Below are 26,035 nucleotides of genomic sequence, written 5' to 3' on the forward strand. Positions count from 1 at the left end.
TTGCCAGAATGATCTGTATTCATATCAGGTCCCTGGGAAATCATCACCTCAAACAAAGGATGAGGTTCAGCCTGCCATTAGACAGCAACCCCTGTAATGGAACCCTAAACTCTGATTAAATTTTGACAGAAACAGTGAAGTCAAAGTTAGATGTCAATGAAGCCAGATTCATTGGCTAAATTAGGCAGCTGACTATTCATCCAAACAACACATTGGTTATCTGGATTTATTATTATCACTTTATCATGCAGCAGAATGCCCGGAGACCTCCATGGAGACCACAGCATCACTGGAGGAAAGTCTAGAGGTCCTCCAAACACACAGGAAAGGAAAAAAGAAAAAAAAAAAAAAAAATCTACGGAAAGAAAATGGACAACAGAAGGGAAGAGAAAACCATTATCTCACATTAGCAAATGCAGAATTGAGGTAGAGGCAAATTCAAACTTCTCAAGAGCAGGGGCACACAAAGGTTAATTGCATCTCAAGTCTTGTTCGGAGCAATCCCAAGCACAGACACAGGTTGGGCAGAGAATGGCTGAGGAGAAGGATTTGGGAGTGTCAGTTGATGACTCAACCTGAGCCAGAAACATGCACTTGCAGCAGAAGGCTGACCATATCCAGGGTTACATCAAGAGAAGCACGACCAGCAGGTTGAGGGAGGTGATTCTGCCCCTCTACTCTGCTCCTGTGAGAACCCACCTGGAGTACTGCATCCAGTTCCAGAGCCTCCAACACAAGAAAGACATGGAGTTGTTGGAACAGGTCCAGAGGAGGGCCATGAAGATAGATGACCTTAGAGGTCCATTCTAACCCAAAGCATTTTGTGATTCTGTGCCTCTGCTCAATAATTCAGCAATCTGTCTGATTCTTTCTTAAAGTGAAACCAAGGAGTACAAACCACAGAGTAGCACTGGCAGAAAAATTTTTGTGGATGACGATGACTGATAATTACTGCAGACGCTCGTCACAAGACTCCTGCGTACAGTTAGATTGAGAAACACGGCAGCTCAGTACAACTTTGAAAAAAAATCAGATACTCTGATTGTAATTTTTAGCAAACAAGCAGCTGAATTAGTAAGCTTCCATCACAGTCTGCACTTCTGGCAAACCTCTACCCTCAAAGTTCAGCCAAAATCACCAAAGACCTGGGAAGTTAATCACCAGCTCAACTTGAAGTGATGTCTCCAGAACTGCTTGACTTCAGCACATACTCTGAATATTGCAAAAAAAGCAACTAACCAGTTGCTTGCACAAACCAGTTATTCTCACTGTTATGTAGAGACACAGAGAGGATTACATCTCCACACACAGTCCATAAACTGAAGTTATCCCCGCCCACTGCAGTGTGGTACTGGGGAAAAACTACAGAGAAGTCCCTGAAAGATTCGCTGGCCAAGAGCAGCTGCTGATTCAGCAAAGCTGGGAACTTTAGGTATTCTGAGCACTCTCTACAGTTTTGATTAAACTCTCTGCTGCACAGTGATCTATTTGTCCCCATTGTTCTTTCTCCTCACCTGCTTAATCTTTCAGCTGTACGTGCACACTCTCTTCAAACTTCAACTTCCTTTACTCCTTTGTCTTTCCATTCAGCTGATCCCTCTTAACTCAATTCTTTACCCACCCAAAAAAACAGAGATGCCACCTTTAATTAAAAACAGAAGCACACAAACACACTATTCCCTCAGGCACTATGCCTGCACAGATTAATCCGTACATGCACTGAACCTCCAATATGTCAGGCTGGAGATGACACGGCTGGACAGACACAGGCGCATGGCACCCTGCCTATAAACTTTGAGACTAACATATTTAGTTCTGTCTTACAGCTGACCTACTCGTGTTCTTCATATCTCATCTCCTTTTTGTCTGTTTACACCATTAGGAAAGTAAACTCCTGGTGTGGAGCCTTTCCACAGCCCTCCTATGACAGCAGGGGCTCTACCATAACCAGAAACATTCGTCTTAATAGAAATAACACGATTGAAGCAAACTTTAAAAATTCAAAATCACAAAGGCCCCAAAATTCTGAGTTAACACAGGAAACTGCTTTGAAAAACAGCAATCTGGATTTACTACTATCAGATTTAGGAACTTTGGGCTGAGTTTCTAAGTCCTCTGCTACAAACATGAGACCTCACTATCCTCCTCCTTGTCACACCAGACCAGATCTCTCACACAGGCCCACATTCCAGTGAGAAGTTTAGAGGCAGGCCAAGAACAATTAGGCAATACCATAAGATGCTGAGTTTCTGTGAACATCAGATTCAAACATACTGAGGTCCTGCTCCATCCTTGGTCAAGCACCCCTGTGTTTTGAGATGCTCTCACTATGCCATCCAAGCTAGCAGAGAGCCAGGGAAGTGTCACTGCCAAACCCTGAGCTGCTGAACCAAATGACTCAGGCTCCTCCCTTCACAGTCATGAGGCTCACTCACACACTGAGCATTTTTCAATCTTTTTATTTTCTACTTGCCATTTAATTCATTTATTTCTATACTGAGAATAAATGTTCATCTTCTCCTGATTTGTTTGCTTAACTATCTACTGTTCAAGTCCAAAATGAAATAGACGCAAAAAATATGCAGGTCTCAAGTCTGTTACCAGAGGATCCATCACTTTTCATTACCTAATCCTCAGTGTGCAGACGTGCTTTTTTACACTTGCTCCGTACTAGACAAGTAGGCATCTGCATCACTCACTGCCCACTTTCAGGCTTCCATCCTAGCTAATTCCAGCTTTCACTTCCTGTCTCTCTTCCATCACATATTCCTCCTGTTTGGCCCCTGCAGACGTTCCTATACACCCTCTGAGTTCAATCTTCTGAGTCTTAAGTGACTTGTATTTTCTTATGGTTTCCCCATTCCTACTGTCCCTCACAAGGCCACAGTCTGCAGTCCCATGTCCTCCTCCCCTCATTCTTCCTCTCCTGGGGCAACTAACCAACCACAGTTTATCTAGCAAATAGCCTTGCCAACCCCGCACAAAACACCAACTACTTTGCAGTCTTTTTCTCATTAATCCAGTGAGGACACTGAAAACCTTAGCTATGATGTGACTCAGAATTAAAAAGATAAAAATAAAATATGGATTATACCAACATAACTCAGTTTTTACTAACCCTAGGGCAGCCTCCAGATGAGGAAGTACCTACCCATGATGTGCCTGAGGAAACCTAGAGCCAGACAACTACCAAAACCACAGCCTGAATTCCCTGTGATTTAAAACAGTAACCAGCTTCACAACTCTCTCCTCCTGCACATACACTCGTATTAGGAAGGCCTTGCCCTCAGTAGAGCAGGTAATCAAAGACGGGATGCAAAAGCCTCGTAAGCGTTGAAAGCAGTCTTACATACCATGCGGGGCCCAGGTCAAAGCAAGGAGGGTACCAATGGACTTTTGAAGTGGTAGCAGACACCCATGTCCAGACACACACATCCCATTCCAGGTGAGAAAACCCCACAGGAGGCTGCCTCTATACATCCAGTTCTTCCTGTCTGCAGCTGCCATGAGGGAGGGAAACCCAGCAGTACCACGCATCAGTCTGATCCAGCCCTCTCTCCATCATGACCTGTGTTAGTGAGGTCCAAGAGAGCACAAGTACAGCTTCCTTGCTGTCACCATTCCTCCGCATTTATTATGTATGTATCCACAGTCCCACTCCACAGTATTAAAACAACAACAAAAAAAACCCTTCAGACCAACTACAGTAACAGAAAAAAAGAAGCTTAACCATTCTCTCAGTGTCCTCAGCTTTAACCTGGAAGAAACACTACTTTTCCTCTTCTGTCAGAGAAAACCTGTTTAATTTTCTTGTTCATTCAGTTCTTGGCCTCTGACAAGGGAGTCAAAAGGCTGGCAGTTACAGAAGTTACTTATTGATTTCCCTGGTTTATTTATGAATGCCAGACATGCAAAGGCCTGTCTTCAAATTTAACACCTGGTATTTAACACTGTTAAATAAAATGCAAGGAAGATCAGGTCCTACCCGCCTCTGCAACTTTCATGTAACAAAAGTTGCCCTTGCAGAAAGTTCTATTTGACATCCATAAAAATTCTCAAATATGAAGTCTCTCCACTGAAACTATACAAGGAAGTTCCCTGTCTTCTCTACTTTAAGAACGCCTTCTGTGGTCTCAGTTGACCTCCGTTAATCTACCAGTAGACAGGAAACAAACTGTTGCTCTAGCCTGAAATATATGCAGTAGCAAACAGAGAGAAAAAGAAAAAAAAAATCACAAGATTAACGGGATTGTCTTCAAGGGTAATTCCATGTACAATATGTTGCAGTAATCCACCTCAAGGTGACAGAAATGATGCATCATTCTGACAAGGTCTTGATTTGTAAGAAATACAACAAACAGTTAAATGCACTCAGAAAAAAACATTTGACCATCAGTTCTACAAGGACAGAGCTGAAAGCATTGCCAAACTACAAATCCTCTGAAAAATAAGAGAATAAACCTCTGCAATAATTGGAAGCACTATGATTGTAGCTGTTCTCCGGAGTCCTCCCTCATCTTCACTAACTCTACCTCAAGGAAGGTTCAGCTTGTATATATTTGATCCCATAAAGGGCAGAAACCAAAAAAGGAAGAACCAGATCACTATGATTAGATGAAAGACAGAGCACTGTGTCACCTGGCTTGTAACCAGAACTTACCAGCTCCTTTTCCACACGAACCATATAAATCTGCTCAGATGGGGACAAGATTAGAACCTGAAACACTGCCACCAGAAAAAGAGAAGTTACAAGTGACCAGACTTCTAAATTCTCTGAACTGGTCAGTCCAATCCAAACAGTCCACAATTAAAGTTATTTTACAGTGAGTGATACTATTCTTTGAGAGACACTTTTTAAAGGAGGGATGCTTTGCTTTAAGGTAATACAGTTTTACTGAGAATTTGCAAAATAAATTATACAGAGATTTTGCTTACGAATGTGAGAGCTTTTAAATTTAAAAACTATGGTCAATATCAAATCATCTAAAACACAAAAGAGAAGAATCATAGTATGCTAGTGATATATTCTTACAATGGATTTCACATTAAAAAAAATCAATACCTAATTTTGCTCTAAATGTACGAAAAATGTACTTGGTGTTTGATCTGAACAGACTCATATACTTTTTACATATACAGTATCAGAACTAATTCATATAACTCTGCAATCTCCACCTCTGAGGAAATGCAGATCCTTTATCTGACTGTACTGAGAAACAGCTTGAAGGAGAAAACAAAGAAAAACAAAATACACAATTAAGACTGAAGGAAATTAGGGGCAAAAAGAAACAAAAAGCAATTGAAAAAAAAAGAGAGACACTTTTGTATAGCGATGAATGTTTTTTGGCTTTTTTTTGTTTTGTTGATAGTCACGTGTTGGTTTAACTTCTCTGAATTTTACTTTTTACATAAAGCTTATGGAATAATAAAATGGTTACTGAATGCATCTGAGAAAAAGTGCTTCTTTCTGCAAAATAAAAGGCATACAGCGAAGCATCCCAACTAAAAGACTCAACAACACTTAAGTTTTATTCCAGCGAACAGACGTGCTTTCAGCGACACTTGTTCTGAGGCAGAAACTCACTGAAGTTCATCAAACTCAATGCAGACACAGGACCACAGCAATGCAGCTGTTTGTTGGCCCGTGGCAGCAACTTGTTTAACTGTGTCATCTGTCACAATGCATCTGCAGGCAAAATTGTCCCCCATTTTCAGCTCCTGATCAAATTTCACCAAGGCACTCTGCATATATCAAGCAACGTAATGTTGCAACTAAAACCTATAAAATAGCCTGTACATATTTCTGTACAGTTTGGTTCCATACTCTTAGGCACAAGCACATATACATATATAAAGTCTCTTGTAATTCTCATCCATAAAATGCAGACCCATTACCCTGATACTTTGCAGGTTGTATCCAGGGCCAAAATCAATATAGTTAAAATAGGATAATCTAGAGTTCACATAAATTCTGTCCTTTCTTCTCAACTGTCTAGCCCCATACACTAGGCACTCCATCAGCCAGCTGTCTTGATGTTCCACATCTATAGCTAAAAACACATAGCCATTTGGCAGAACATTTGACAATACAGCTTAAGCTTTTCATGCAGTGTCAACATTTTGGCAATAAATAACAATACCAAGCAGACTTATCACCTAAATTAACAAAATGATCATAGATTGTTCATGTCCTTTTATAGCTCAAGCTCTCACATTATGTTTTCATCTACATCTCTTCAATTTCATTTAATCGGTACAAAATTTAGCCCCCTGATGTCAAACGCCAAAACAATTCTGAAGTTAATACAGCAAACATGCAAAAGTGCATATTTTCACATGAAAAGATATTTTAAAACCTAGAGAATAATGAATATAAAAGGAAAACAAAACAAAAACTCTGATTATTTTATTTTTTATTTCGTCTCCCCGCTTTTAGTCAGTTTCCCTTCTGCTTATAAACTCCCCTGAAGTACCGGAGGAGCCACAGTGATGTTTCCCTGAAGTTTTCACGTCTCCAGGCTGAATAAAATCAGCTCTTCTACCTTATCATTAAAAGAGAAGTGTTCCAGCACTCTGATCATCCTTGTGGCTCCCTTCTGCATCCACTCCAACAGCTGTATATCTTTCTTGAGCTGAGGGCCTCAGGCCTGAACACAGTACTAAAGATGAAGCCTCACAATGACAAAGCAGAGAGGGCCAATCACTTCCTCCTTTCTGCTGGTCACATCTCTTTTGAAGAAGCCCAGGATACTGTTGGCCTTCTGGGCTGCAAGAGCACACGGTTGGCTCATGTCCAGCTTTTTGTGCACCAGGACCCCCAGGTCCATCTCAGCAGAGCTACTCTCAAGGAGCTCGTCTCCCAGTCTATACTCATATCTGGGATTGCCTCAACCCAAGTGCAACTTGGCTTTGTTGAACCTCACTCAGCTCTCATGGGTACTCTTCTAAAGCCTGTCCAGTTTCCTCTGGATGGCATCTCTTCCTTCTATTGTATCAACCAAACCACACAGGTTGGTGTCATCAGCAAACTTGCTGGTGGCTTGCATGACCCCACTGTCTATATCACTGAATATCACTGATAAGGATGCTGAAGAGCACCAGTCCCAAGACTGTCCCCAAGGGATGCTACACATCACCAGCCTCCACCTGAGAGATGTGGGAAGCCTGACTGCCGGTAAAGACCAATACCAAGACCCTAGTTCAAAATCACTATTTTGAAGCCTTCAGAGCATACTCAAAGACATTAGAATGAATCTTTATGAACACTGCCTATTAAATTTACAATGCTTGCTGTCCTTGTGGACCAAACTAGGTTTTTAAGATGTCATATCTTTTACTAGTAAAAGCAGTAGAGTGGTACATAATTTCTTCATTTTATCAGCTCAAAGTGTGCAGTATTGGTAACTAAGAGAAACATTTGAGAAGATACTTCCCACTCAGACCATTGAAGTGTGTAAAGACTTCCAATAGAAATTCTTAACACTAAGAGAGCTCTATTTCTTGGAACAAGAGGAGTAGACTTCTATACTGAACCAAAATAGCAAGGCTGGGCTGTGTTGCTCTCTCAAGAAATGTCCTAATAAATTTCACGTATCAAAGTCTAAAAAGAAGTAACTCTCAATTTAGGTGCTTACAGTAAATATCTGTATATTGACATAAGGCATTTAGACTACAATTCTAAATACAAATTTGTTTTTTGCTAAAAAACAAAATACAATGCACATGTAAAAATACACACAAACTCTTCAGTCTTAGAAGATCAACAATGGTTTTTTGCCATCTTACTATAAGCATGGTACACAAAGTCTTGACACTAAAAATACTAACAACAAACAAACTCAGAAATAAGCTCTAAAACAGATGTCCTTGTTCAATCTAGAATTAACTGAAAACCACTATTTATTGTGCCACGTCTCCTCATGTCTCTGATGTGGCAAGTGTATAAATGGTATTGTGTATGTGTGTCCTTATTCTGAAAACTGCAAGTAGCCTTTCTTGCCAGAAAGTATAACAGAACAGGACTTTCTTGCTTAAAACTCTCTCTGGACATAATTATCTGATATGCAATCAAATTCTGAGGGTGATTACTTGTGTTGTAAGCACTAAGAATTATACTGCTATCCCGTTGCCTCGTGCAAATTGCCTCACCTAAAAAATTATGACAGCAGATTGATAGTGGCATTCTTTTCTGTTGTTTGTTGTGAAAACTAGAAATAACTCTGAATAACATTTGCTGCCTCGATTCCAAAACCAAGCATCACAAACACTGCACAGTATCCTATCTGTGACATTTAAGAAAAGAGTTAAACAATTTTATCTCTTGACATATGCAGGGATCAGATAAGCTATCTACCTACATCCTTATACATCCAATATATGGATCTGGGGTTTAAAAAAATAAATAAACCACACTGAGTTTGTAATTGATTACATAAGACTTTCAAGTATGTTTAATCACCGCTGGAAACTATAGAGTAAAACTGTAGGTACTCAAGTTTTTTTGTTTGTTTGTTTCTTTGTTTGTTTTTCCCCCAATAAACATTACTATATGACAGTGCTGTAGTTTCCTGGATGAAAAAGATGTTTAATCAGAATGGAAATTAAAACTAGCAGGCACAGGTGGAGAAAACCAGTGCAGTGCACATCAGTGGGAAGAGTAAGGGAGAAATTAACAACATAGAAATTATAACTGACTCTAACTGTTGGCAACTGCAAGTAAAACTCCAATTTCATTTGACAGTTTCCCCTTGAAGAAAAGTCTGTGTCCCAACAACAAGCCTGAAAACAAGTGCAGCAAATATTAACCCAATATTTTTAAAGCAGTCTTTTCTTAAGGTGTATTAACTTCAAGTCTTAAAATGCTTCATCCTTGCTTGATGAAGGGAGCACGCTACGTCTTTGTTAGTTGTTTCTTTGTATTTCTAAAGTCTCTTAATGCTGCTCTCCCTCAGGGAACACTGTCCAAAACAATAAAACCCAAAAACTATACCAATCTTCTGTACAATTCCTTTTAAGATCTGGATTTATTAAAACTGCGCTCATACAAGTTTCTGCATTTACATTTCTGCATTACAGAAAGAGTCATGTGAACTTCAATAAACCCACTGAAAAAGGTATCAGAAAAGAAAGTTTGCATCCTGGGCTGTCCCACATTTCAGCATGTACATATCTGAAGTCCGCTCTTACAACAAGGGAGGAATGTTTATTGCTGCCGCTCACACCCTACCACCTCCCATTCTTCCAAGGCTTTTAAGGAAATCCCTACTACTTTGCTCTTTCTGCTGACAGTCTCCTTTTCCTGCCTTGCTGGTGAGGTGGCCTCCCAGAAGAACAGCCAATGGCTGTCCTGAAGTTACCATGACTATGTGCAGTTGTATGTACCCATTTTGACTACTTTATTTTGACATAAAGTAGTCACCTTGTTCTACTCAGACCACCATCCTGCTGAAAAAAAATGCTACCAATCCTATGAAATTTCCTGAAAGCCATGAGTACTCTCCTTGCAGCCCTCCATCAAATGCAATTTGTTCTCCATTGATGAAAGAAGGAAAAGTGAGATTCACGGGACCACAGAAAGAAGCAAGAACAAAGGAGTTTTTATCCTGTTTATCTATTTTATCCTCCAGTTCCTTACTTTCAAACACACAGTCAGTTCCCAGAACTTGATTCTTCTTTGGTCTTCTCGGTGGGATTAAAGATAGACTTAAATATCTATACCCTAAAGATAGTACAAAGATAAGCTTCCTCATGATGGCCCTATGACTCTTGCTTTCAGTTCTGCCAAGTGCCCTAGTTTCAACAGAAAGGATGAAGAATGATCTTCTTCTTTTCCTCATGTTTATGGAAGTAGAATTAACATCAGCAGGTGTGCACCACTCAGGCTAAGACGCTCATGGAACTGTAGTTTCCTGTTTTAACCTGTGAATACAGTACAAAATGAAGGTGGCAGCAGTTGGCACTGTGCTTCAAGCAGCATTCAGTGCTTTCTGCCAATATTAGGTACAGTCCAAATGTTAGAAACAGAGAAGGAAACAAACTGTCTCCAGGAAATTGGTTAAGAGCACATGCCTCCTGGCCAATCTGTTAAACTTCAGTTTTGTAGCTAGTAGTTCAGCGTGGAAGCTTCTGGTTGCACACAGGAAATTATACGGCCTATTTTGAAACCTCTCTCATCACATCAGATTCTAAGCAAAGACACCTGTCTTCAGGATTTAGCAGCCCTAAGAATAGCGCAGCTCCAATACCCCTGAATTCTACTAAAAATCAAATTTATGCACCATACTAGATGGTCAAAATAGGGTGTTAGAATCACCTTCTCCCTAATTATTAACTGCCAGTCCTGTAGCAATTCTTGAAATAACTCTAAAAAGCCAAGATTGCTTAGAGTGTCTTTTAGCTTCTCTTCTAGAGCTACTCAACTAGAGTTCCAAAAGTACAAGGAAACTTCCAAGTCACCAAGTTAAGTTTCCACCTATTGCCAATACACTGAAAAATTATCTCTTCCACCTTCTTAAATCCCATCAGAGGTGTAGCAAGAGTTTTTGTTTCCACTTAAAGTTGCTCCAGAAAATTACTGCCATAGTAATTAGGAAACTTTTTCTAATTTATTTTTATTAAATCCATCTAACTCTGAGTTACAGTTGTTCCCCCTTGGATAAGCTACTTTTCCACAAGGAGAAAAGCACTCTGGCCATCCTTGCAGTATATGATTCTTTTGGGCTCTGAAAGCCCATAGCTGAACAGAACTGGAGTTCAGTGAAGTGTTCACAGCTCTCATGCTCTGCACATAGTACTTAACTAACCCAGTGAGATAAAGCACACAATTGCACATAAGCGAATTTAAGCTTAAGTACATCCATATACACATATGTAGTTCTGTGATTTGTATATGATTGAAATTTGCTGAATATTCCCTACGGTCATTTATCTTCAAGGTACCTTATACACACAAACCATACAGCTGTCTCGGGCTGTCTAATGTTTGAATGTACACCTGAAATTTTTAATCTATTTGTCCTTAAAAAATTGCCTGAGTTGTTGGAAATGATGGTTTGTTTCTTTCTTTATCCTCACTGAAAAAATTCCTTCTCTTGCATCCCCATAATTTATTAGTCACATCAGGGTTGACCATTCTACAGCTGTACTTCAGACTAGAAACATTAGCCACTCAACTCAAACCTCTTTCCCTACAGCTACAGTACTACCTACCACGTGGAACAGGAAAAAACGCTTTCCATGTGAATGAGTCTGCAGAGGAGGCCATGGCACATCTTACCATTGTCCTTCACAAACAGCGCAGGAACAGTGGAAGTGTGGGTATGGAAGACCAAGCTCCAGCTGACAGAACTGCTGGAGACAAGAATTATCAGAGATATCCCCAAAATCTGATGGTATCATTATGAAGCTGGAAGGAGAAAAACCTCCTTCTTCTCCCAGAGCTCTCAGTACTTTTAACTATTCTGACTCTTCTAAAAGAGGCTACATTAATAGCCCTGGGTAACCAGATGAATGTAGCATGAGAGCTTCACTTGCAAGGAGAGCTCTTTCAATCAGGCTCTCTACCGAGTTAGACTCCTGGGCTCATAAACTTCTCATTCTTCTCCACATAGGGAGCCAAACTATTGAGTAATAAAAAAATGGCACTTCTCTAGGACACAGTATGTTCAGACTGGGAAGTGTGCTTAGTTTAGGCAACCACTTTCAAGCCATAAAGCTGTCTGCACCTAAAGTAACCAGAAGCAGCGACTCCACCTATCACCTACATGTTGCTGCGATATTATCATTTTGAGTTAAGGGTTGCATATCAATATGAACTACACACGCAGTGTACAATCATCAGTTCCTTAAGAGGACTTATGAATGTGACAGTGCAGTTTGTGAGTCCCAAACAGGGTTAGGCCTAGGACAGGCAGCGAACATGCCTGTAGCTAAGACACTCATGCTTGAGAGCTATATAAGCACTGGACATGCAGGGACACCCAAGTTCTCTGCTGCGCCATTACAAAAAGATCTGTGAAGTGCACTCAAGGTGCCTCAGTTTCTACATTGTGCCAGGTAAGCATCAAACTGTTTGCATGTTTTTGAGTCTCCAGAGCTATACACTAGGCCAGGACTACACTCCACACTGCACAAAGGCATAACTGTATTCTGAAGAGCACCTAGTGATGTGGTGCAAAAATGCTGATGCTTTTGGATGCAATGGTAATTTCTAGGCAATTGGCTAATATCAATAAAGTGCTCTTCATTGGTAAGGTGAAACTGTTCATAAAAAAGCAAAAGGGGGAAACATTGCTCCAATATATTCAACAGATCAAGATTATAGAATGCTCCCCTTCCACAAATACCACACACGGTGGTTTGAAATCTGATGTTATAAGGATGAAGGGATGATGAGGTCTCTGCCATTGACCAGGAATACATAGAGGGAGGCAATAAAAAGAATTGCACTGTACAACTTGCCTGCCTTTGTCCTAAGGGCCTGACAAGTTTCTCCAGCCATAGATTATTGAAGGAAACTCACTAGATTAACAAACTGACAGCCAGTGCAAGCTTCTGGAAAAAGACATGCAGGTTTCAAACAGAAGGATGCATTTCTGCCACGTCCCCTGAGCAAGCACAGAAAGTATTCCATCGTCCATTGTCTTGCTCCCTGCAGGAGCACCCTGCTCCCAGGCTGGCATGCTGCAGTGCTTGCTGATGTCAGCACCAACTGGCAGCAGGTTTTTACAAGAAGGCTTTTTAGCTCAGTGTCAGAAAAAGGCTTAGGAAGGCAGAGAGGTACAGACCTGGAGGAGAAGGACATGGTCTTTTCACTGATGACCCTAATCTCTTTAGCTTCTGAAGTCCACAGGATCTACTCAAAGAAGCAGCTCAAATTTCCTTGCATCTGCAATGTTATGATCATCATCTGAGGAATACAGTAGTTTTAAGTAAACAGTAATTTTTTCCTTACATTTCTCTGCTATGAGAAACGATGGAAAGTGTTAGAGAAACTTCTATTGCTAACTACCAGGACATCCAGAACACACAAGAAACACTGCCCCCTCTCTAGCCCTCATGATGCCTGAGGCAGCACATAACAGACCCCTGCTCCACTGAGAGCTAAATGCAGCCTAGTTTGCAACACAGATCAGCTTCTCTTCCAGGGGACATTCCAGATTTGAAAGTGGGTGTTACAGGAAGGAACATGTATCTGCAGGTGGTTTAAAGCAGCAGCTAGAGACATTTGGAAAATGGGAACGACTTTTACTGAAGATAATAGGAAAAGATGGTGATGAATGTATGATTTTTATAACATAGCTGTGTCATCCAGTAGAATCACTTTGCATTTGTAACAAGCGTCCAAAAAATTATGGAAGTCATTGTCTCAAAAGTCAGCCTAAGAAGGTTCCTCTCTGGAAAGATGTGTCCAACTCTTGCCCCAGAAAGAAATTAAGTCCTCAGCATAAATAAAAGGTAAATGATCTCAACATCTGCTGGCTCTCTGTAATAGCCAAATTGTAATCTATACAACAACTGTTTACCATGACATCATTTTGTAAGCCATAAAGTAAGTATAAAGGCTTACAAGTTTCCCAATGTACTTTCAATTAATTTCTACCTCTTTCTTTAAAGTAATATAAATGTATACTTAAAGTCATGATTTCTCAGGCCTGGATAGTTATTGCTGTGAGCTACAAGAACTGTTGTAAAAAGCAAACCTTTTGAGTATCACAAATCTGTGGAGTGTCGAGTAATTTCAAGATGAATTCACAAAGTGCAATCTTTTACCTCTTTTAAAATCATATTCAATGCATCCCAGTTCGTTCAGTGAAACCACTGAAGAAAATATTAGTCCAGAATTCTGAAATGCCAATACGAAAAAAGAGCATAAGTTAAAAAAAGAAAGAGAGAGGGAAAAAAAGAAAGAAAATCTATCCTCTACCCCATGTTAACAAGAACAGGGCTGAGAAATTACCATCTCAACTGACAAAAGTTCATTCTTGTAGCGACTGTAAGATTTACAGTATTGCTCTACAGCACCACAGAACCGGTAATCTTCTTCAAGGAATAAAAGCTACATATTTATAGGGAAGTAGCTGCGCTGGAGGACAAGAAACGGGAGAAGGATAAATGTAGCTTAAAGCCTTTGAACTCTATTTAATTTTTCTCTATTTAATTTTCTTCTGATAAATAGAATCTAAAGAGGAAGCCATTGCTCACATTTCACCACACTGATGAATACAATGTGTCTCCATCCACAAAGCACACCTCAGGGAGAGCCACACCCCAGGGTAAGGAGCAGCAACCCACATCAGCTGTCCCAAGCTGAGACCCCAGCATCGCATCCCCAGCCTCACATTCTCACTGCAAGATGAAGCGCTGGGCCCAGCTCACGCTGCTGCCCTCAGCTCCAGCAGCCCATGCAGAACTGAGAGCCGGACACTGATGAAGAAGGGCAGAGACAAAACCGGAATGCAGCGCGTGAAGTCAGGAGCCTGAGGAGATGCGGCATCTCCATCGGCTGGAGGCAGCCACGCAGTGTCAGTGGGTATTTCCGATGCTGCTGAAAGCACCCAGAGCAGATAATGCCTTGGGAGCAGCCCTCCTGAGCACAGCAGTGTGTCGGCAGGCAGCGAGGCAGGGACTCGCCTCCTGTCACCCAGGGCCTGGGTCACCTGGGGCTCTGCACGCGCTGCCTTCACCCACCTGCCACAGCCCTCAGCAAGACAGCAGGCCTGATGGGGAGCTGGGAGAGCGGAGATCCCAGCTCTCACTGAATGGCCCAGGTTGGAAGGGACCTCAAGGATCATGAAGCTCCAACCTCCCCGCCACAGGCAGGGCCACCAACCTTCACATTTAACACTAGACCAGGCTGCCCAGGGCCCCATCCAACCTGGCACCTCCCTCCACAGGCCACAGCTTTCTATCTGCTTATCCTCATCACCCACAGCAAGCAGTGTGGTAGCGTTACATTTGAAGCCTCCTCTTGACGGAGGAAACTGGAAAATATGGTCACATGTGTTTTTCGGCAAGGATGAGGGGCAAGAGGGAGCAAAGCTTCCTAAGTGGCAGGGACCCGATGTGCAAACATGGCACCTACCGACACCCCTCTGCACGGCCGGAGAGCCCGAACCCGCTCCATCCCGCCAGCAGGCAGGGACACTTCCCCTCTGTGACCAACAGCGCGACTAATTACATCCATTTCCTAATTACGAACGCCTCGCCGTCCCCACGGCCACCCGCTCCCACCGGAGCCCTGATCCGTGCGGTGGGACGCGGCCGAGGCCGGGCCAGGTGGGGGCAGCACGGCCGCTCCGGTGAGCTGGGCAACCCCACCCAGCGGCCCCTCCTGGAAGAGGCGGGGTCGCGGGGACCCCGAAGGGATCGCACCTCGCCCCTCACCCCCAGCAGGGCTTTCTCTGCCCGCCCCTTCGCCCGCCCTCCGCCGTCCCGCTCCCCGGGGGCGGGGAGGGCCGCCGTCCCGCTCCGTGCCGCGGCGCCGGGCTCCCCCCTGGGCAGAGCAGCCTCAGGAGGGGCTCCCCGGGTGCGGGCAGGAGGAACTCGGGGGGCCGAGGCCGCGGCTCAGCAGCTCCGTGCCGGGCAGGGCCCCGCGGGGCGGCCCCGGGCAGCGGCCGGCTCCGGCTCCGGCTCCAGCCGTGGCCGTGGCAGCGCCCGCTCCCGCCCGCCCGTGAACGGCGCATGAATGAGCGACCGAATGAATGAATGACGGGCGTCTGCTTACTTGAGCATGGCCTCTTCCTTCTCTTCCTCCTCTTTCTGCCGGTCCATCACTGCCATGATAATGTTCCTCTCTTCCTCTGTCAGGTGGCTCAGGTCGGGCAGCTCCTGCATCGGGGGGGGCACCGTGGGTGGGCGAGGGCCGCGGGGCCCCGCCGAAGAAGACATTTTATTTCTGCCTCTCCCTTACACCTTCTACCTCGGGGAGGCGAACCCCGCCGGCTCTCCTCCGCCCCCCCCCTCACGGTGTAGTCCTCCGAGCGGCGGCAGCCGGCAGCTCTCTGGCAGCAGCGGAGGAGGAGGCGGAGACGCAGCCTTTCATGGTTGCTCGCATCCACCCCAGCCCGGCTGCGCTGCCGCTCGCTCCCTTTGTCTCCGCGGCTTCAGGGAGCTCGGGGGCCGCCGCGCCGCCGCCCGCAGCCCATCCTCCCGGCGGTGGGCGTGCGGGGCGGGGGTGCCGCGGCTCGGGGGCTTCCCGATGGCCGCCGGCGGGGCTGCGTGCGGAGGGAGAGAAGCAGGGAGGCGGCGTGCGCCGCGGGCTGGCCGGGAGGGGCGGGTGCCGCCGCGATACAATGCGATGCGATGCGAAGCGATGTGATGCGATGCTCCGCTCCTGCGAGCTCGGCGCCGCGAGGAGGGAGGGGAGCTCGGGGCCGCTTAGGCGGAGTCCGAGGCGCGCCGCCGCTGCCTCCCTCCCAGGCGGCCGTGCCAGAGCCGGAGCGCCGGCGCCGCTGTCCACCAGCTCCCCTCGCTCTCCCTCTCTGCTCTCTCCTCGCGTGCCCCCGCAGGTGTCCGCCTCTCGAGGCGGGGTCGGGAGCTCGCCTCGGTCCCCACCGGGGCCGCTGTGTCACCGAAGGCGGGAGCCACCCCGGGGAACCGGGCGGCCGCCGAGGAGTTGCGCCGCGGGCTTTCCGCGGGGCTGCCCGAGGCTGCGGGCCACCCAGCTGCCAACGAGCCGTCGCTCCCTCGCGCATCGGCCACGCTCGCCTCGGCTCCAGCCGCACACTCGTCAACCCGAGCCAGCGCCATGAGCGATCCACCATCCCTTCTTGGGATCCGATACCAGAGCACTTTCAGTGCTTCCTGCAGCAAGTGGCACCCGCAGGAGCGGTTCCGTGCACGTCTCTCAACTCTCATCTCTATCAGTCAGACTAGTTTTTTTATAGCTGAAGCCCACCAAAATGGACATGGAACACACCATGGTGCATTGGTCAACTGAAATGGAAGGGCACAATAAACAAAGTGTCATTCTAGATACAGACACCTTGTCTGCTGTGAGTAACTTGGTTTGGGGAAGCTGATAACCAATTCAACAGCCCTTCTCTAGAAGAGATTAATTACAGAATTACAGAATCACAGAATCACAGAATGACCTGGGTTGGAAGGGACCTCAAGGATCATGTAGTTCCAACCCCCCTGCCTGGCAGGGCCACCAAACACACATTTACTAGATCAGGTTGCCCAGGGCNCAAGGATCATGTAGTTCCAACCCCCCTGCCTGGCAGGGCCACCAAACACACATTTACTAGATCAGGTTGCCCAGGGCCCCGTCCAACCTGGCCTTGAACACCATCAAGGACAGGGCATCCACAACCTCCCTGGGCAGCCTGTTCCAGGACCTCACCACTCTCCTAGTGAAGAACTTCTCCCTAACATCCAACCTAAATTTACCCTCTTTCAAATTAAATCCATTTCCCCTTGTCCTGGTATTATCAGCCCTTTCAAAGAGTTTACTTCCCTCCTGGATATAGGTTCCCTTCAGGTACTGAAAGGCTGCAATGAGGTCACCCCGCAGACTTCTTTTCTCCAGGCTGAACAGCTCCCTCATCCTGTCTTCATAGGGGAGATGCTCCAGTCCCCTGATCATCAACCTGTGTTTAATCCACTGGCCAGAAACCCATCCCCATAGCTCTGAAAAGCCCCTTGTTTGAGCACAAGTCTATCTGCGAATAGTTGGACATGAAAAGCTGAAATATGGAGAAAACCGCACTTTCAGATAAAATGTGAACTACTCCTAGCATGTTAAGACCTCTCGGTCATGTTGCTGTTGAGGTCACAGCATGGAAACAGCTCAGGTTTCTAGAGAGATCATCTGATGGGTATGAACCAAAGGGAAAAAAGTCTGTGCTGGCAGCGCTTAATGCTTCTTGCTGCCAAACTTGCTGGGTTTGCAACAGGGAGAGAGACCAGCTTTCAGCCAGCCACGCTAATACCTCTCACACAAATCTGAGAGCTTTGAACCTTCATGACCCATGGAATTTGAGAAGAATTACTGTGACCATCTGCTTGTATCCTCCCAAGAGATTTTCTGTGCCAAACATTTCAGTAACATAATTAAAAAGAAAAATAATAATAATAAGCACTACTGTGACCACTAGAACTTTTGAGTTATAATGGGTAAATTCAGCCTCTTCCATCAACTCTGAAAGGGAAGCCTCAACTTTTCCAGCACATGAATGAAACCAACTTGAATGACCAACAGATGGCTCAGAGAGATTCAAGATGTGTTAGTTAAGTAAAGCACAATGAAGAACTGGTAAATGCTACAATGTCACACTCAGATAAAGAAACAGACCCTCCACTAACTCATGTGGTGATTTCTTCCAGGGTCTGGCTGCATTATTGCTTATAGATGTAGTCATTCAAGCTGTGTACTAACAAATCAATAAAATCACTTTCTGCCATCTGTGACCAACAGGGAAGGTTGATTTTCTGATACAATCTGATGGTAAAGAGTTCATCCATTCATTTCCAGAAAGTAAAAGCATGGCAGATAACTCAAAACCAAAAGGTGCAGGATTGAAAAGAATATGACATCAAGAAGGTGAGATACTGCCTTAGCATCTGTTGTCCGTCACAAAGAACTAAAACATGAAATATCTGGAATTGTAACACTAGATTTAAAGACTATGGTGTTGCATGTATCCATAGACAGCCCACAGTCCTTCAGATACTTTGGGCCTGCACATTCCTTTTAAAAGATGTAGCAAAAGCAATTGCAAGAACTAATTCACTGCAGCAAGTGGCCCCAGTGTTTCTGAGTAACAGCCTTAAAACTAACAAAAAAAAAAATTACTGATGGTCTTAGTCTGTAAGAATCAATTATCTCCATGACAGTTTTTGAAGAGAATATTACATGAGGTTAAATTATCCTACTTACCTTTTTGCTTATTAATTACTGACACAGTCACATGTGTCTGTTCTGTATTATTTTGTTAACTGCTGTACATTGGGTCATGCACATGAATGGTGCTGTGCGCTGAATACCAAGTAAAAAGCGTAAGGAGACTTTATATATACTTTCTCATAACTTAAAAGGAAAAGCTGAAAGCTTTTGCAGAGTAATTGGAAGAAGAAGAAAAAAAGAAGGAGTAAATAGTGTGAATAGAATTCAGTTACTGGACAGCACAGAATCATACAGTTGTTTAGTTTGGATGATCTTGAGATGATCTAGTCTAACCTCCCTGCTCAAGCGAAGTCAGTTAGAACAAGTTGCTGAGGACTATTTCCAGTTGGATTTTGCATATCTCCAAGGGTGGAGGTCCCACAAACTCTCTGGGTGATTTACTTCAATGTTCAAACACTCCCACAGTATAAAAATGTTTCCTGTTGTTCAAACAAAACATCTGGTGTTTAAATATACATCCATTGCCTTTTTTCTTCAGTGGACACTGATGAAAAGAGCCTGGCTCCATCTTATTTACACTTTCCCATCTGATATTCATTCAAATTAATAAGATCCCTCCAGCCTCCTCTTCTTCAGGCTGAAAAGTCCCAGCTCTCTCAACCTTCCCTTTTATGACAAGCCCTTTTCCCATTTCCGAAGCTCTCCACTGTATCTATTCCAGCACAATCACATTTTTCTTGTACTGGAGAACCCAGAACTAGACCCAGCACTCCAGGTATAGCTTCAACAGAGTAGAAGGCAAATATCACTAAACTGCTAGCAGTGATTTTCCTAATGTCTACAGCATTTTAGGCACAACAAATGATTTTACACTATTTTATACATTTTTGCACAAAGAACGTTGTCGTGGTTTTATGATTTTTGTTATCAGTATTCCACATCATAACATCATGTAGTGCACTGGGAGTTAAAGAGTTAATGCTCCAGTTCTGTGGATCATTGATAGTTCCAGGTACCTGGTTCTCAGAAGAGAAGAACTACATACCCCAGAAGGCTTTCACTGCTCCATTTCCGTTGTCCATTTAGAGGGAAAGATAAAACTGCTCACAAGTCACAAAAGGTTCCCTTCTTTTACTGCTCATCTCTTTCGTGTGCACTCTCTAGCCATCTCGTACTCAGCATTAGAGTAAGGCTTTTGGTTTTGGACACTCTCATTTTATTTGATTTATTTGCTTCAATTCCAATTATGTTGTATTATATTGTGTTACCTCACATTCTGATATTATATTTAGTCAATTAGATTTCTCCCTTAGCTTGTTGCCACTGTTCTGTTTTGATGCCCATCTCCCTGCCTTTTCTCCTTTTTCCCCTTCCCCCTCCCCTGGGGCGTGAGTCCATGGGTCCCTCCACCCCATTACTTATGACTCATTAGTCATGGGCTGAACCAGCCTAGAAACTGTTGACAAAAGAAGAGTTCTCTAGAGAGTAACACAGAAGAAACCATCAAACCTATATCATTTTTCATCAGGCTACATGAGGACACTCCGTTTTTACTGTGAAATACCTCAAATCCTGAGTGGTCATTTTTTTATTTGCCCATTTTTGCTTTGTAAAGATGAAATATTTGGCATTGTCATTCAACCAAAAATGCATGGAAAGCCGGTCTACTTCAATACAGCACATCCTCAAGACAAAATGATACATTTGAGCTTTGAAGAGAATTTCATTGCCTGGTTGGTAAGAATGCTCTCTGCCCAGTAATCCCCAAAGTTTTATCACCAAGATGCATCCTAATAACTCCATTTCTCTGAAGTCCTACATAGGGAACACGACTGTGAAATCTAGAGATGCTATGCAAACACAGCTGTTGTAACATATCAGGTAAACTACTTTCTTAAACTTCACTGTCTTGAGAAGCCAATCATTATCACAGTATATGTGATTAAAAGAAAAACACAGTAGTTCAAACTGTACTAACAACCAAACTCTTCTTCAGAAGAATGACTGTGCAAGTTGGACTACTTTGGAAATATGCTAAGCTAAATTTGGCAGGAGCACTGAATGTTTAATAAGAGAGCCTGTGTGGGGAGTTACGGAAGAAAGAGTTCTCTAAATTCATAAACACCTTTTTTCATTCACTTTCCCTTAACTTCCCAGTGAATCAAGTATAGCAATATAGCTGAAACCCACATAAGTCTTAGCTGAATAGTATTTACTCCAAATACAGAATCATAGAATCATAGAATTACCTGTAGAAAGCCCACATTCTACATTTCTGAATTCCACCAATACTTTTTTTCCAAGCTTTTTCTCCTTTTTTGCTAGCCTAGTTGTAAGCAGTCAATACTGTCCATTTCCTTGTTCCTTCCCTTAGAAGAGTGATGCCGTTGGTCAGACTTGTGGGATATTGGGGACAGTGAAAGCTTCAGAAGAGTTTTTCAGTCCGTTTGAAAGGGTTTGAGGGACAACTGTGAAAGATGAAATGTACTGCAGCATCAAGGGCTTAAAGTCATTTTTCACAATGGGTTAGTAGAAGTGGGGCACTGTGACTTCTCTCTCACTCAAGAGGCATTTGAAGGAATTTAAAACACTCAAAAAGAGTCCAGCATCACAGCTAAATCTGCTTTGTTATCACGGCGTGATTTTTCATGAACACTTTCTTGTTTTTGGAATCTGAGTCACGAGTTTTTAATTTTTGAAGTTTGGGAGTAGTACAGTATTTTAAGAAAGAGAAGGTCAAGCTACCTCCAGCATGAGAACAAAATAAAACAATCTTCTTCAAGGCAGCAAAAGAACACTGGAGCAAAGCAAGTTCATTTCAAGAAAGGATTTCAGGACGTGTCCTGGACAAAAATTGTTATTACACTGTTTTATAACGAGTACCTACATAGTGTATTGATTAACACCTTTAAAGTAGTTTTGGTCTTTGTTAAAATAATTATATACATATCTAAAATCCCAAATCAGAGTCCCCTTTCTGTGGGTGCTAGATCTCAATGGTTTTAGACATCTTTTTTGAGAGTAGTCAAAAGATTCAAGTATTATCACCAGAGAAGTGGCAGAAAAACTATGATTGCATAGCTTGGCTTTCTTAAAAACTAGGACCAGAAACCCAGTTCCACTCCCATAGGTCTTCAGTTATTCCCTTTTCCTCTTCTCAGCTCCTCCCAGTCAGCTGTGTATTTCTGGACTGGCAGTATCCAGAAAAATCAAGCCATCCTTCAGGTGCAGCTTGCCAAAATTGCATAAACAGGAATTGTCACCTTCCTCCTCCACGACATGATGCTCTGTCTGCGAAGCTCCAAATCATGAATCCTTTTAGATGCAACAGCGCATTTGCAAACTCATATCTCATTTGAATTTGTTATGAGTCAATTCTTATTCAGTCTGACTACTGTCTAAATGTGGTTTTTTATTCCAAAAATATTAACAAGGTTTTAAGTACAACATCTCCCAAAGTACTGAGATCAGTTTGCATTTTTACTCCTTCAACTAGAAATGATAGAACTGATACCACAACTCCCAGAGGAAGAAAAAAAAAAAAAAAGGCATAATATGCTTTTCCTTGTCTCCTGACTGTATTGACTAAATCTGATAATGAAGACAGATTCAAATCCATTCAGTTCAGGTGAACTCTGCAAAGAAGGACCGTAAGCTGTAATATCTTTTTACATCTGTCAGGCTGAGCTGCGCTATGGCTCAGGGGGAGAAAACCAAAGCCGAGTTCTTTTAGTCAGCAATCTGGCAATCAGGAAAAACAATGATTCCATTCAAACATTGAATTAACACTGCTTTTTTTACAATTATAGACCACATCTTTTTGGAGTAAGGGTTTTGTTGTTGCTCCAGTTGTTCTACTGAGCAGTTCTAACACTATTAGTAAAGTAGCTTTCAGATATAATGAACACTGCATATAGCATTTTTTAACACATTTGCTTCCAACTACAAACTATTTTACCATTATTTTTTCTTCAAAGAAAATATTTCGAAGTTTTACACCACCAATGAAGCAGGCAGTGAAGTAGAGGTAAGATCTAAATCACAGAATCATAGAATCATAGAATTACCCAGGTTGGAAAAGACCTTTAAGATCATCAAGTCCAACCGCAGCCTAACCATAGTACCCTAACTCTAACAACCCTCTGCTAAATCATGACCCTGAGCACCACATCCAAACGGCTCTTAAACACATCCAGGGATGGCGATTCAACCACCTCCCTGGGGAGCCTATTCCAGTGTTGAACAATAAATGAACAATGTCTAGCACACTAATGCTGTACGTGTCACCAAAAAGTCCTACAACAGCTGCCAGCAGTCCAGAAATACTCTTGTGTCGAGAATCTGAGAAACTCCTGCTGTTTTATCAACTCTAATTGGCAGTAAACACCTGATTCCCCAGACAGGCTGTAAAGAAGCAGCAGATAAGATGACTGCAGTGAGCAAGGGAAGGGGTCATCCTCCAAAAACATTCCTGCATTGGAGTATGCACCACGACAAGTTCTGTCTCACACTATATTCCAACTTGGAAGATATAAAATAATACACAGTTTTCATGCACCTCCTTTCAGAGATAGCACCATAATTTGAAAGAAAGTCAATATTATTACTGAAGTGGACACAAAAGTTTTGGTCGAACAGTTTGCCTTAAAAAGTAGTGACACAAAGTCTGCACAAGAAAATATCTTTAATTATCCAATGGCTACGATCGGGAAAAAAAAGAAAAGAATAAGCTTTCAGGCACACAAACCCTTTTAAGTTTGAAAGGGAAACTGTAATATTCAAGCTAACCACAGCCTGGAAAGAGTCACTTTGAGCTTAACTTTATTATTCTAATTAGCTAGATAATTTGAGAGAAGAGTACTTGGAATATGTGGAATAGAAAGGGTATTTGTAAGAGCAGCGATACATTTGGGCAACAAAGAAGGAAACAGAGGGAAAGAGATAAAAATGTAATTATTACCTGTGAAAGAGGAAGATGTCAGGTGAGATGTGAGAACAACCATATGTCATAAAACCAATATCTGTACTGAGTTCACGATTTCAAATAAAGTGTAGTTTCATTAAAATGAAAGGCTCTGACAGAAATGTGTCAGTATCTGCCATGCTACTAAAATGTTTTGTTTCTTCAGAACTTCATTTTGATTATGTTGCTTTGATTCTTTACATTTTACTAAATTATTGAGAGAGCAACCGCAAATGAAAAATGTAATGTATTTAAGAAAGGAAATATTGCAATGTAAAAGATAAAATTTGGATCCTTGCCAGTCAAATTTCATACTCGGAGGGGAAAAAAAAAATAGAGAAACCACACAGACCATCACGCAGTTCTCACCTCGCTGCACCATTTTCATAAATGGAGAAGATGAGTTACAGATTGAATAAGTGACAATATTAAAGTCATGCAAGTCACTGAAGTGGTGAGAAAATAGTAGAAGGTCCAATCCCATTTCCATGGTCTAACAATTCATCTGCCTCCTTTATCTTAGGGGGCTCTTGAAATTAATCAAACTGAATAATTGTTGTTTGTCCCTTGGTCTTCCCTTGCTTTACTCTGAGCCACAACAAAGACTGAATGGTTCAAGCAGAACAAGCAGGTGAGCTAAGACAGGTAATTTAAAGTACTTATTTCAATATGAATCTGCAAAACAGCTGTTTCCTTTTCCTTCTCAAAATACTATTTTTGTTACTTAAAAGATGCAATATCGTACTTATATGTTAAATTCTCTTTAATATACATGGTCATCTTGATTTGTTCTGAGTTGATAGGTGTGTATACATGTTATAAGGAAGTACCAAACAATGAAGAGAGAAAAACAGGAACAGTATCACCTAAAGTAGTGGATAATTACCTGAATCATGATATTATAACAAATTTGTAAAAATTGTAAAGCAACATATTGAAGTTTCTAGAAATTTCCTGTTTCAGAAATGAAAATCTTATGGGAAAGGCTGAGGATGCCTGAAGGTTATTTCTAAAATGACTTTTTGGTGGTCTCCAGTATTCAAATTGATGCCAAATAATTACACTCCCGATTTATTTTGTAAGTCACCTTTAAAAGCTGAAATACTTGAAGAGAAGATGAAACTCCACCTAGCCTTTTCTCTTTAAGTATATGAGATTACACACTGAAGTCCTAAAGGAGAGGGCAGTGTCAGATCAATATCTTCTAAATGGAGCATCAGGTATATCTATGTAAGTTTATTGTTGTGTTAAAAATAGAATAAGAATTGCATTTGTTGAAACACTTCTTGTGGTCAGGGCATAATTATAGACGAAAATGTTTCTACAAGTATAAGAATGTCTCCAGTTAGAGTCAATATCGTAGCCCTCCGTGCTAAAGACAAAAGCAAAGTGCCAGAACAGAAGATTATCAAGATGAAGAAAATGCTGAAGAATTAATGAATGTGCAGTGAAGGAGAAAGCATTTGCACTCAGTGGAGTAATAGAGAAACAGAAGATGGAGTTCACATGTCAATATCAGTTGAGTGAGCGTAGCAGGTTCCAGAGTGAAAATCCAACAGCATAAGCTCTGCTTTAGTTCTGAAAGCAAAATAATTTTTACCAAAAGGTATGATAGCATGACAGAAAAAATAATTCAATTACAGCTGTTCCTCCTTTCAACTTCCTCCTTTTTTCCTAATGGAAGAAAGACAGCCAGTGGAATATTGTAATACTAATGTAAAAATCTAATGGGATGAGAAAAGTAATAATGTTAGTACTGCAATAGAAATACACATTTACTTGGAGCTTGGATTTCAATCAAACAAACAAATTAACCACCTCAAGAAGTAGCACAAAAGCCACATGGATTGAAATGTCAAATATAAACTGGAAGACTATAGCATGGGGTCAGTTCTGCCAGCCTCCGAGCCAGGAGCTCGGAGGACAGGTTAGGTCCATTCCATGTGAAATTCTGAAACAAGTCTGCTTCTTTGCTCTTTGTATTAAGTAGTCAAACATAGCAATTAGATCTCCTTCCAGCCTTCTCTTCAAGCTGAATAAACACAGGTAAAAATAAAACATAGGCAACAAAAACAAGTGGTGAAAATTCTCTGTGATGGAAGAGTAATTTGACAGAGTTCTCTGCTAGAATGCTTTAGCATGGCTAAGAACGACCTGGAAAAGGGGGGTGAGCAATGAGATTTAAAATTTTTCTGAGGATACAGTTATCAAGGTTAGCAAGGACA

General features: G+C 42.5%; 1 protein-coding gene across 47 annotated transcripts in view; it reads right to left on the reverse strand.

Moving 5' to 3' along the window:
- The window catches only part of RIMS1 (regulating synaptic membrane exocytosis 1), a 276,215-nt gene extending 260,145 nt beyond the window's left edge, over positions 1–16,070 (reverse strand). For 4 of the 47 annotated variants that reach the window (XM_032443344.1, XM_032443343.1, XM_032443355.1 and 1 more), the window contains exon 1: positions 15,725–16,067. In XM_032443344.1, coding sequence (XP_032299235.1) covers positions 15,725–15,888 — 164 coding nt within the window. In that variant the 5' untranslated portion in view covers positions 15,889–16,067. Of the gene's footprint in view, positions 1–15,724 lie in introns of all 47 variants that reach the window. The other 43 variants (XM_032443351.1, XM_032443347.1, XM_032443366.1 and 40 more) reach the window with 18 other exon arrangements.
- Positions 16,071–26,035: the final 9,965 nt, after the last annotated feature.

The sequence above is a fragment of the Coturnix japonica genome, chromosome 3 (genome assembly GCF_001577835.2).
Source record: "Coturnix japonica isolate 7356 chromosome 3, Coturnix japonica 2.1, whole genome shotgun sequence".
NCBI classification, from domain to species: Eukaryota; Metazoa; Chordata; class Aves; order Galliformes; family Phasianidae; genus Coturnix; species Coturnix japonica.